Source organism: Hylobates moloch, unplaced genomic scaffold (genome assembly GCF_009828535.3).
Source record: "Hylobates moloch isolate HMO894 unplaced genomic scaffold, HMol_V3 SCAFFOLD_12, whole genome shotgun sequence".
Classification (NCBI taxonomy): Eukaryota; Metazoa; Chordata; class Mammalia; order Primates; family Hylobatidae; genus Hylobates; species Hylobates moloch.
Window position 1 is genome coordinate 46,064,526 of NW_026652287.1, and position 11,721 is coordinate 46,076,246.

Sequence of the window (11,721 nt, forward strand, 5' to 3'; positions counted from 1 at the left end):
GTCATGGGGATGGTGGTGACCTCGGCCATTTTCCACCTCACCTTCTGTGGACCCAATGAGATCCACCATTTTGCTTGCCATGTGCCACCTCTGTTGAAGTTGGCCTGTGGAGACGATGTGCTGGTGGTGGCCAAAGAAGTGGGCTTGGTGTGTATCACGGCCCTGCTGGGCTGTTTTCTCCTCATCCTCCTCTCCTATGCCTTCATCGTGGCCGCCATCTTGAAGATCCCTTCTGCTGAAGGTCGGAACAAGGCCTTCTCCACCTGTGCCTCTCACCTCATTGTGGTGGTCATGCACTATGGCTTTGCCTTTGTCATTTACCTGAAGCCCAAAGGTCCCCAGTCTCTGGAAGGAGACACCTTGATGGGCATCACCTACACGGTCCTCACGCCCTTCCTCAGCCCCATCATCTTCAGCCTTAGGAACAAGGAGCTGAAGGTCGCCATGAAGAAGACTTGCTTCACCAAACTCTTTCCACAGAACTGCTGAAATGGCTGGCTTTCTCTTAAGAGATGTAGCGAATGGGAACACTTCAGTCTTCCTCCTTTATTTCTTTTCCTTTCTTCCCTCCCTCCTTCCCTCCCTCCCTCCCTTCCCTTCCTCCCTTCCTCCCTCCTTCTCTCCCTTCCTTCCTCCCTCCCTCCCTCCTTGCCTTCCTTCCATCCTTCCTCCCTCCCTCCCCCTTCCTTCTTCTCTGCCTCCTTCCTTCTTTCCCTTCTCTCTGCCTCTTTCTGTTTCTATGCCTCTCTGTCTCTGTCACTCTCTTTCTCTCTCCTTGTTTTTTTGTTTTTGTTTTTGTTTTTTTGACTGAGTCTCATTCTGTCACCCAGGCTGGAGTGCAGTGGCACGATCTTGGGTCACTGCGAACTCCACCTCCTGGGTTCAAGCGATTCTCCTGCCTCAGGCTCCCGAGTAGCTGGGATTACAGGCACACACCACCACGCCTGGCTAATTTTTGTATTTTTAGTAGAGACAGGGTTTCACCATGTTGGCCAGGCTGGTCTCGAACTCCTGACCCAGGCATTATGCCCACCTCAGCCTCCCAAAGTGCTGGGATTACAGGTGTGAGCCACCGTGCCCGGCCCTGACTTTTTTATTGTAGACATCCTAGTGGTTTCTTTTTGCGGTTTTGATTTGCATTTCCCCGATGACCAATGACAGGCTTTAGGTGCTTAACACACGTGAGTTATTTGACTTCACAGGGAAGATAGGATTACTAACTCCGTTTCGTTTGTTGGTTGGTTGGTTGGTTTTATACACGGTCTTGCTCTGTTGCCCAGGCTGGAGTGCAGTAATCCAATCATGGCTAAGTGCAGCGTCAACTTCTGGGCTCAAGCGATTCTCCCACCTCAGCCTCCAGAGAAGCTAGCACTGCGGACGCATGCCACCACAAGGGTAATTTTGTATTTTTTGTAGAGACAGGATCTCACGATGTTGCCCAGGCTAGTCTTGAACTCCTGGCCTCAAGCAATCCTGCCATCTCGGCCTCCCCAAATGCTGGGATTACAGGCATGAGCCATGACACCGGCCAAGTTCTGTTTTGAAGATGAGGAAGCTAAGTTATAAAGAGATTAATTAGCCAAAGATCTTGTCACTGACATGGAAAAGCTAGAATTGAACCTGTTCTTTAAATTAGAGCTGGTGATAAGAAGTACACATTTCTCAGGGCCTGTGAAGAGGGGAAGTCAGTCTGCTCCAGAAAGGGAGGAAGAGCTGGATTGAAAACAAGAGACACATACTAGCTAGCACCAATGGAGTGAGCCCAGAACTAGAAATATGCTGTCTTTATGGGTTTAGGAGGAATCTCCCAGTGTCAGAGAATTAGGGATACACCTTATGAGTTTGGCCAAACTGGCTGTAGTATTTCTGTGTTTAATTTTTTTAGCAGACATGTTAATACGAAAGAGAGTGTCACATTCAAATATTAAATTGGGCCAGGCACAGTGCCTCACACCTGTAATTCCAAAATTTTGGGAGGCCGTGGCAGGAGGATCACTGGAGCCCAGGAGTTCAAGACCAGCCTGGGCAACAAAGTGAAACCTTATCTCTACAAAAAAAATTTAAAAATTAGCTAGACATGGCTGCATGTGCCTGTAGTACCAGCTACTCAAGAGGCTGAGGTGGGAGGATCGCTTGAGCCCAGAAGGTTGAGGCTGCAGTGAGCAGTAATTGTGCCACTGCCCTCCAGCCTGAGTGACAGAGTGAGACCTTGTCTCAAAAAAAAAAAAAAAAAATTAAACGCTTTGCAGAAAAAAAACTACCCTTTTAAATCCGGGTTCCTGAGTTATATTAGAAGTTCTGGCCGGGTGCAGTGGCTCATGCCTATAATCCCAGCACTTTGGGAGGCTGAGGTGGGTGGATCACGAGGTCAGGAGTTTGAGACCAGCCTGACCAACATAGTGAAACCCCGTCTCTACTAAAAATACAAAAAATTCCCCGGACATGGTGGCACACGCCTGTAATCCCAGCTACTCAGGAGGCTGAGGCAGGAGAATTGCTTGAATCCAGGAGGCGGAGGTTGCAGTGAGCTGAGATTGCGCCATGGCACTCCAGCCTGGGTGACAGAGCGAGACTCTGTCTCAAAAAAAAAAAACAAAAAAAAAAAAACAAGAAAGAAGAAGAAGTTCCAGGGTACTTAACTACTAATATCTGGGGGGGGGGGCATTCTTTGCCTCTCCTATAAAATGTAAAGGGATCCCAAATGTTAAACTTCCACCCCCATCACCTCAAGTTGTCATGGAAAAGAGAATGTTTATACCCTGTTTATACCCCACATGTCCTGGGGTGTAGCTAGTGCTTTCTAGCTGATCATGGTTCTGAAGATACCTTGGAATAGGCTGGGAAACAGGTAAAAATCAGACTGTGTGAGTTTGAAAGAGTGCAGGAAAGGTGGCTTCTGGGTTATATCGAAGATTTGTCATTGTGGTTCCCCGTGGTGATCAGGAAAGCAAGCCAGCTTGCTGTAGTTTGGTTGACCAATGTCCATGCATTCTGAAATTAAAATAAGCCTTGTGATTACTCCTTCACTTTATTTAGTAGTAGCCATTGTGTAAATTTAAAACAACCAGAGAAGTTGGGCTTACTGTTGTTTTTATACATGGCATATTCTAGACCCCAAGGGCCAGGTCAGGGTGAGGTGAGGGAGATACCTCACCTCCTTTAAACATTATTTAAAATGTTGACATTTTTTTCACCGTGGATTTTTTTGGCATTCATTTTGGTTTTTTAAAATATTGCATTAGGCCGGGTGTGGTGGCTCACTCCTGTAATCCCAGCACTTTGGGAAGCCAAGGCAGGCGGATCATTTGAGGTCAGGAGTTCGAGACCAGCCTGGCCAACATGGTGAAACCCTGTCTCTACTAAAAATACAAAAATTAGCTGGGCATGGTGCGCGTGTGTGGTCCCAGCTACTCAGGAGGCTGAGGCAGGAGAATTGCTTTAACTAGGCAGACAGATGTTGCAGTGAGTCAAGATCACGCCACTGCACTCCAGCCTGGGTGACAGAGTAACACTCCATCTAAAAAAAAAAAAAAAAATGCACAAATATAATTTTTCTTGATTGCTGAATTTTTTGGTGGCCCCTTACATTGGGTGGTCAAAGTGACTGCCTTATCTCCCCACAAAGGAAAAACAAACTGCTTGCATTTTTCCCTCAAAAGACTAAAAAATAGAAGCCATCATTAATTTAAAATAGGATTAAGTGCCAAAAGTTCAGTGAAAACACAGGAGGTCTGGGAGTGACAACTCCCCATGCCACAGGGGTGGAAACAGCCCCCCTCTGTCTGCTAGCTTTGGCCAGCCCCCTCCCCCGGGACCCTGTCCTCATCTCCCGCCATTAATCAGCCTTCACTTTCTGAAGTCTCACATCTCCTGCATTCCTCGCTGTTTGCCAAGCCTTGATAATGGTCCCCTCTGTGCTTGGTATCCCCAAGGCAGGACCAGAGCCCAGAGAGGTGAATAAGGGGCAGGAGCACAGGGAGGGATGGGAGATCCCAGGCTTCAGGGACCTGCTCCCTGAGTTCCTTGGAGCCCAATGTTGTGGTCCTAATTGCTAGAGACCAAGGCCAGCTTGAAAGACGTGATCTGTGTCCTTCACTTCTTTTGTTCTTTTCTTTCCTGGTGTTGGCCTAACCTCCTTGCATGTGGATAAAAATTCAATCCCCTCCTCATGGAGGTTGTCCCTCTTGTTTCACCCCAAAATCCTCTAGTCTCTGTCTGCTCAGCAGCTAGAAGGAGCTTTTTTTTTTTTTTTTTTTTTTTTTTTTTTGAGATGGAATCTTGCTCTGTCTCCCAGACTGGAGTGCAGTGGCGCGATCTCGGCTCACTGCAACCTCCGCCTCCCGGGTTCAAGCGATTCTCGTACCTCAGCCTCCCAAGTAGCTGGAATCGTAGGCACCTGCCACCACATCCAACTATTTTTTTGTATTTTTAGTAGAGACGGGGTTTCGCCATGTTAGCCAGACTGGTCTCGAACTCCTGACTTCAGGTGATACTACCACCTCAGCCTCCCGAAGTGCTGGGATTACAGGCGTGAGCCACCACATCCAGCCAGAAGGATCTTTCTAAAGGGAAATTCTGAAAAATCATCCCTTTACTTAAACCTTCCATTTCTCTTAGGATACAGTACAGACTATAGTGTGATCCTCGGGGCTGCGTGGCCAGGTCTATACTTCATCCCCAAATTCATCCTTTGACTCTATAGCCCAATGGGCTCCCTGCTGTCCCGGCAGTAAACCAAGCATGCCCGGACCCCGGGAACCTTGCATCTACTCTTCTTTTTTTTTTCTTGGAAGATTGGGTCATGAAATCTTCCATACCTCTTTGCATTGCTGGTTTGCACTGGCTTTTGGCAAGAGGAGTCTAGATTCCAGGTTTGGTGCTAACTGACAAAGTATCTTGCGGCAGGTAGAAATAATCAGTTTTCTTGCATTTTTTCCCTTGAAAGACTAAAAAATGGAAGCCATCATTAATTTAAAATAGGATTAAGTGCCAAAAGGTCAGTGAAAACACATCCAGGTCTGTGTTTTCTCTGTGTTAGTATGTCACACACAATTCCACTCCAAATACATCCCTGATGCTGAGTAAACATTATGTATATCATTGTATGTTGTCTACAAGGTAAACCTTAAAAGTATGACAAATAGAGATTACTATATGTTTATTGAATATCTTTTTTTTTTTTTTGAGAGCGAGAGAGAGAGAAATAAGATCTCACTCTGTCACCCACGCTGGAGTGCAGTGGCATGATCTCAGCTCACTGCAACTTTCTCTTCCCAGGTTCAAACAATTCTCCTGGGTCAGACTCCCTGGAATTAGAGGCGTGCCACCACGCCCAGCTAAATTTTTTGTGTGTTTTTAGTATAGACAGGGTTTTGCCATGTTGCCCAGGCTGGTCTCAAACTCCTGGCCTCAAGTGACCTGCCCACCTCAGCCTCCCAAAGTGCTGAGATTACAGGCGTGAGCCACCGCGCCTGTCCCCTTGCATCTACTCTTGCTTTTACCTGTGATACCTTTCCCCCACCTGCTCCCACACTCCCTTGGGTCTTCCTGAGGGTCACCTCCTCAGAAAGCTCTTTCCTGACTTCCCCACATTCGGTCACCCCCCTATTACAAGTCCTCATAGCAACTCACTTAGGTCCCTCAGAGCTTTTATCACAATGTCCCATATATACTAATTGGTGTGATTATTTGTTTAATATCTATGTCTTCCTCTTTCTAGGGCAGACGCTGAGATCCGGATGTCTTATCTAATTGGTTCAACACTGTCTTCCCAGTGGTGCCTAGAAAAATGCCTGGTACACAGTAGGCGCTCAATAAATGCTTTCTGAGTGAATACAGCAGGGTTTGTCATTCTGGGCCCTGCTGACATTTGGGGACAGTGGTGGGGACTGTTCTGTGCATTGTAGGATGTTGAGCAGCATCACCGACTTTGACCTACTAGATGCTGTAACATACGTACCCTCTGCCTCGTTTCAAAGACCAAAAATTGTCTCTAGAAATTTCCAAATGTCCCCTGGGAAGGAGAGCAAAATCACCATTGGCAGAGAAGCATGGGAATGCAGAGACCGGGCTAATAGAGCCCCAGCTGTGTCTTACCCCTCTTGGCTCCCTTAGAACTTTGCTCATGGGATGGTTCGTTTTATGTGTCAACTTGACTGGGTCAGGGGATGCTCAGAGATCAGATTGGATATTATTTCTGGGTATGTTTGTGAAGGTGTTTCTGGAAGAGACGAACATTTGGATTGGTGAACTGAGTAAAACAGGTGGGCCTTCCCAGTGTGAGAGGGCATCCTCTAACCTGTGGAGGGTCCGAATAGAATAAAACAGCAGAGGAGGTTGGACTCACATTCCCTTTGCCTGACGATCTTCTCCTTGCTCTTACTGCTCCTGGTTCTCAGGCCTTCAGACCCAGGTTGGACTCTACACCATTCATTTTCAGCTCTCAGGCCTTCAAACTATTGGCTGAGTCAACACTGTTTTTCCTGGTTCCCACCTTGCACATGGCATATCATGAGACTTTTCAGCCTCCATAATTATGTGAGCCAATACCATATATATACATATATATATATAATTTTTTTTTGAGATGGAGTCTCACTCTGTCACCCAGGCTGCAGTGCAGTGGCACACTCTTGGCTCACTGCAACCTCCATCTCCCCAGTTCAAGTGATTCTCTTGCCTCAGCCTCCTGAGCAGCTGAGATTACAGGCACCCGCCACCACGCCCCTCTAATTTTTGTATTTTAAGTGGAGATGGGGTTTCGCCATGTTGGCCAGACTGGTCTGAAACTCCTGACCTCAAGTGATCCACCCGCTTTGGCCTCCCAAAGTGTGGCATTACAGGCGTAAGCCACTGCACCTGGCCCTTATAATATATATATCTATCCGTCTACCTTATCTATCTACCTATTCATTACCTATTTGTCATCTATCTATCTGTCTATATCTTATTGGTTCTGTTTCTATGAAGAGCCCTGACTAATACAATCTGTATCTTGGTCACAGCCCTGATATTTCTCTGTGTATCACTGCACCAGGTAACATGCAAATGCCTCAAAGGCTGGGAACAGAAACAAAGGCTTCTCTATACCCCCAAAACTAGCACAGGTCTGGAGACAAAGAAGGCCACAAATAATTATTAAACTAATCTTAGCCCAGGTACGGTGGCTCACGTCTGTCCTTTATTGGTTGGGTGTGGTGGCTCATGCCTATAATCCCAGCACTTTTGGAGACCAAGGCAGGCAGATTGCTTGAGCTGGGGATTTCAAGACCAACCTTGGCAACATGGTGAAACCCTGTGTCTACAAAAAATTCCAGAAATTAGCCAGCTGTGGTGGCACATGCCTGTGGTCCTAGATACTCAAGAGGCTGAGGTGGGAGAATTGCTTGAGCTCAGGAGGTTGAGGTTGCAGTGAGCCACGATTGCACCACTGCACTCCAGCCTGGACAACAGAGCAACACCCTGTCTCAAACAAAACGAAACAAAACAAAAACAAATGACAACAAAAAAACCCACCAAGCCTGTCCTTTATTAATGGGTGTATCTAATAATTTTCTGATATTCAAGCAGAAAGCTTTAGGCAGTCAGAGAGAAGCCATGTGGACATATTGTGGGGAGAAGGGAATTCCTGATAGTGGACACAGCATGTGCAAAGGTCCTGAGGTAGGAGCATATTTGGTGTGTTTGGGGGACAGTGGGGAGGCTACAGCAGAGTGACTGAGGGAAGGAGAAAAGGGAGGTGAGGTCAGAGAAGCAGCAGCAGGGCCCAGGTGTGTAGGGCTTTGTTGGCACTGTAAAAACTTCGGATTTCCCTGTGAGTGAGACAGGAGCCATTGGAAGGTTCTTAGCAGAGGAGATATAATACAATGTACACCTCCTAGGCTCAAGCAATTCTCAGGCCTCAGCCTCCTGAGTAACTGGGATTATAGGCGCACACCACCACACCGGGCTAATTTTTGTATTTTTAGTAGAGACAGGGTTTCACCATGTTGGCCAGGCTGGTCTCGAACTCCTGACCTCAACTGATCAACCTGCCTCAGCCGCCCAAAGTGCTTTTTCAATCATAAATGTCACTGCTCTAAACAGCCTTTTGTTTACACTGACATGGAATGTCTATAAGATGTCAATCGAATTGGTGGAAATTAGGAGGCAGGATTTCAACCTAGGTCCTTCTCATTCAAACACGAATCCCCACACACACTTTCCCACCACCCTGGGGGGCAATGAGGTTTCTTTTTCACAGCAAATACATAGGTCAACATTCTGGATCGTTCAATGTTGTAGGATTAAATTAGTCCACTTTAGGAATATTTGTTAAGAATATGGTCCAAGTACCATGCTGATGCTGGATGTGATAATTCTCATGATCACATGCAGCTGGCAGCTTAAAGGATCACAATAAGTTAGCATAAGACATCCAGTGCCCAACTCATAGTGGATATCCAGCCTCTTTCCAGGGTCTCTATCCATTTGGATACCAGCAGGATCAGAGGCCAGTGGGGTCTTTTATAAGGAAAAGAAAAGAAGACAGAAAAGAAAAAAGAAAAGAAAAGAAAAGAAGAAAAGACAGGACAGGACAGGACAGGACAGGAGAGGTGAGGCGAGGGGCGAGGCGGGGCGGCGGGGGGAGAGGCGAGACGAAAAGAAAGGAAGGGAAGGAAAGGGAAGGGAAGGGGGAGAGAAGGAGAAGGGAAAGGAAGGGGGAGGGAAGGGGAAGGGGAAGGGGGAGGGAAGGAGAAGGGAAGGAGAAGAGAAGGAGAGGCAAAGGAGAAGGGAAGGTGAAGGAAGGGAAAACAAAAAAAAAAAGAAAAGTAAAGAAAAAAGACCTGACTTATGTTCCTGCCCAGATGGCTCTGTTGTCAGGAGAGGAGAGCATCTTAGCTCAGTGCATAGAAGTTACTCAAGAATTTCTACAAGACTAAAACTTATTTTAAAATCATGAAGGACTGTTGAATTTGTAGAAATATTCCATCTGTGTTCCAAGGATGCATGCTTCAGGGTTTGCAGAGGGTTGCAACTGTCTTCCTGTGCCATAAAAGACTCTAAGGATGCTGAGATGTTTCATTTGAAGAAGGACCAGTCGTCCTTCTGTAGGATCCCACTGTAAAAAGGCAATGCTTGAAGTGTTGAATGGAGAAGACTTGGAATCAGAAAAGATTGACATTGAAGCTTGGCTCTTCCAAGTTGGTTGGTCTCTGATGAGCCATGCATCTTTTGTGCCTCAGTTTCCCCCTCTATCAAACAGAGGGACTGTGATTATATCTGCTTTCACTCCCACCTTGTGAGGCGCTAATGATACAATGTGCCTGGTGGGTAACAAGATACATGAACTGTAGCACGTATTCTGCAAAGGGAGCTTCTCTGAGTTTCCAAATTTTGATTGAAATCGTTTCCCACATCCTCACTCTTCATGCTAATGTGGGATGTTTTGACTGTGGGATGTTTTGACTGCTTAAATGATAGATAATTCACACTTTAGAAAAAAATTATGCATAGCTCAAACACAGGAAGACCTATTGTCAATAAATATATAAATCCTATACAGTAGGGTCAATCTTAAATCCCTGCCCAATGGGAAATGGGTGAGCATGATGCCTGAGAGACCATGAGATAAACTTTCTTTCTTTCATTTTTTTTTTTTTTTTTTTTTTGAGACGGAGTCTCGGTCTGTCATCCAGGCTGGAGTGCAGTGGTGTGATCTCAGCTCACTGCAACCTCTGCCTCCAGGGTTCAAGCGATTCTCCTGTCTCAGCCTCCTGAGTAGCTGGGATTACAGACACCCGCCACCACACCCGGCTAATTTTTATATTTTTAGTGGAGGCGGGGTTGCAGCCATTTGTCCAGGTTGCTCTCGAACTCCTGACCTCAGGGGATCCACCCACCTTGGCCTCCCAAAGTGCTGGGATTACAGGCATGAGCCACTGCACCCGGCCATGAGATAAACTCTCATCCTGGGCTCTGCACTCAATGTCCGGATTCGACAGCGAGCTCCCGGCTGGCCCATGAGCCATGTCGCCTTCTAACACAGCATTCGGTATCTCACAGTGTGACTTTTTTCATTGATCCAACCACGAAGACATCTCAGGCTCTCCACAACTATTCAAGACTCATACTTGAAATGCTAAGGTTTCCTTGATGTTTTCAGAGAATCTGTTTATTGCTATTTCTAACTTCTATTGCATAGATCTGTGCAATGCTGAAATTTAGGGTACTTTTCTCTCCTCTGCTATAATCTGGAGTAGCCTTACAAAATCTGAGTTGTAGCTACCTGATGCTGCACTAATAAAGAGTGGGGCATGAAATCTTCCATCTCTCTTTGCATTGCTGGTTTGCATTATTGGGGGTATTAGATGACCCTGGCTTTTGGCAAGAGGAGTCTAGATTGAGGTTTGGTGCTAACTAACACAGTATCTTGCAACAGATAGAAATAATCAAACCTGGTTTTCTCTGTGTTAGTATCTCACACACACTTCCACTCCAAATACATCCCTGATGCTGATTAACCTTTGTGTTTATAATTGTATGTCGTCTACAAGGTCCCTTGTAAACCTTAAAGCATGACAAATAGAGGTTACTATTTCTTTTTGGGGGGAAGGGATAGGGTCTCACTCTGTCACCCATGCTAGATTGCAGTGGCACAGGCATAGTTCACTGTAACCTCAAACTTCTGGACTTAGGCAGTAATCCCAGTTCAGTCTCCCAGGTAGCTGGGACTACAAGCATGTACCACCATGCCAAGCTATTTTTTTCTAAGTTTTTGTAGATATGTGGTCTTGCTATGTTGTCAAGGCTGGTCTTGAACTCCTGGCCTCAAGCAATCCTCCTGCCTTGGCATCCCAAGGTGCTGGAATTATAAGTGTGAGCCACAGTGCTTGGCTGGAACGTAATTTTCTTTTTAATTTTTCTTTCTTTCTTCTTTGAGACAGTCTCACTCTGTCGCCCAGGCTGGAGTGCAGTGGCGTGATCTCAGCTCACTGCAACCTCCACCTACCGGGTTCAAGCAATTCTTATGCCTCAGCCTCCCAAGTAGCTAGGGTTACAGGCATGTGCCAACATGCCTGGCTAATTTTTGTATTTTAGTAGAGATGGGGTTTCGCCATGTTAGCCATGCTGGTCTCAAACTCCTGACCTCAGGTGATCTGCCTGCCTCGGCCTCCCAAAGTGCTGGGATTACAGGCATGAGCCACCACGGAATGTAGTTTTTAACAATAGCCTTCAGTAATCCAATTTAGTTGTGCCCAATGAATTTCTCTTAGATCATTACATTTTTTTCTGGGTAGAGTTTACTGAAGAAGGTCTTCTTCATGGCGATCTTCAGCTCCTTGTTCCTAAGGCTGAAGATGATGGGGCTGAGGAAGGGCGTGAGGACCGTGTAGGTGATGCCCATCAAGGTGTCTCCTTCCAGAGACTGGGGACCTTTGGGCTTCAGGTAAATGACAGAGGCAAAGCCATAGTGCACGACCACCACAGTGAGGTGAGAGGCACAGGTGGAGAAGGCCTTGTTCCGACCTTCAGCAGAAGGGATCTTCAAGATGGCGGCCACGATGAAGGCATAGGAGAGGAGGATGAGGAGAAAACAGCCCAGCAGGGCCGTGATACACACCAAGCCCACTTCTTTGGCCACCACCAGCACATCGTCTCCACAGGCCAACTTCAACAGAGGTGGCACATGGCAAGCAAAATGGTGGATCTCATTGGGTCCACAGAAGGTGAGGTGGAAAA

General features: G+C 46.6%; 2 protein-coding genes across 3 annotated transcripts in view; both read left to right on the forward strand.

The window, feature by feature from the left end:
* NFIX (nuclear factor I X) overlaps positions 1 to 11,721 on the forward strand; it is a 221,801-nt gene that overhangs the window by 83,432 nt on the left and 126,648 nt on the right. The gene's annotated exons all lie outside the window — the stretch shown is intronic.
* LOC131380701 (olfactory receptor 10H5) lies at positions 4 to 489 on the forward strand. The gene has a single exon (XM_058424586.1). The coding sequence runs from the start codon at positions 4 to 6 to the stop codon at positions 487 to 489; it is 486 nt and encodes a 161-aa protein (XP_058280569.1).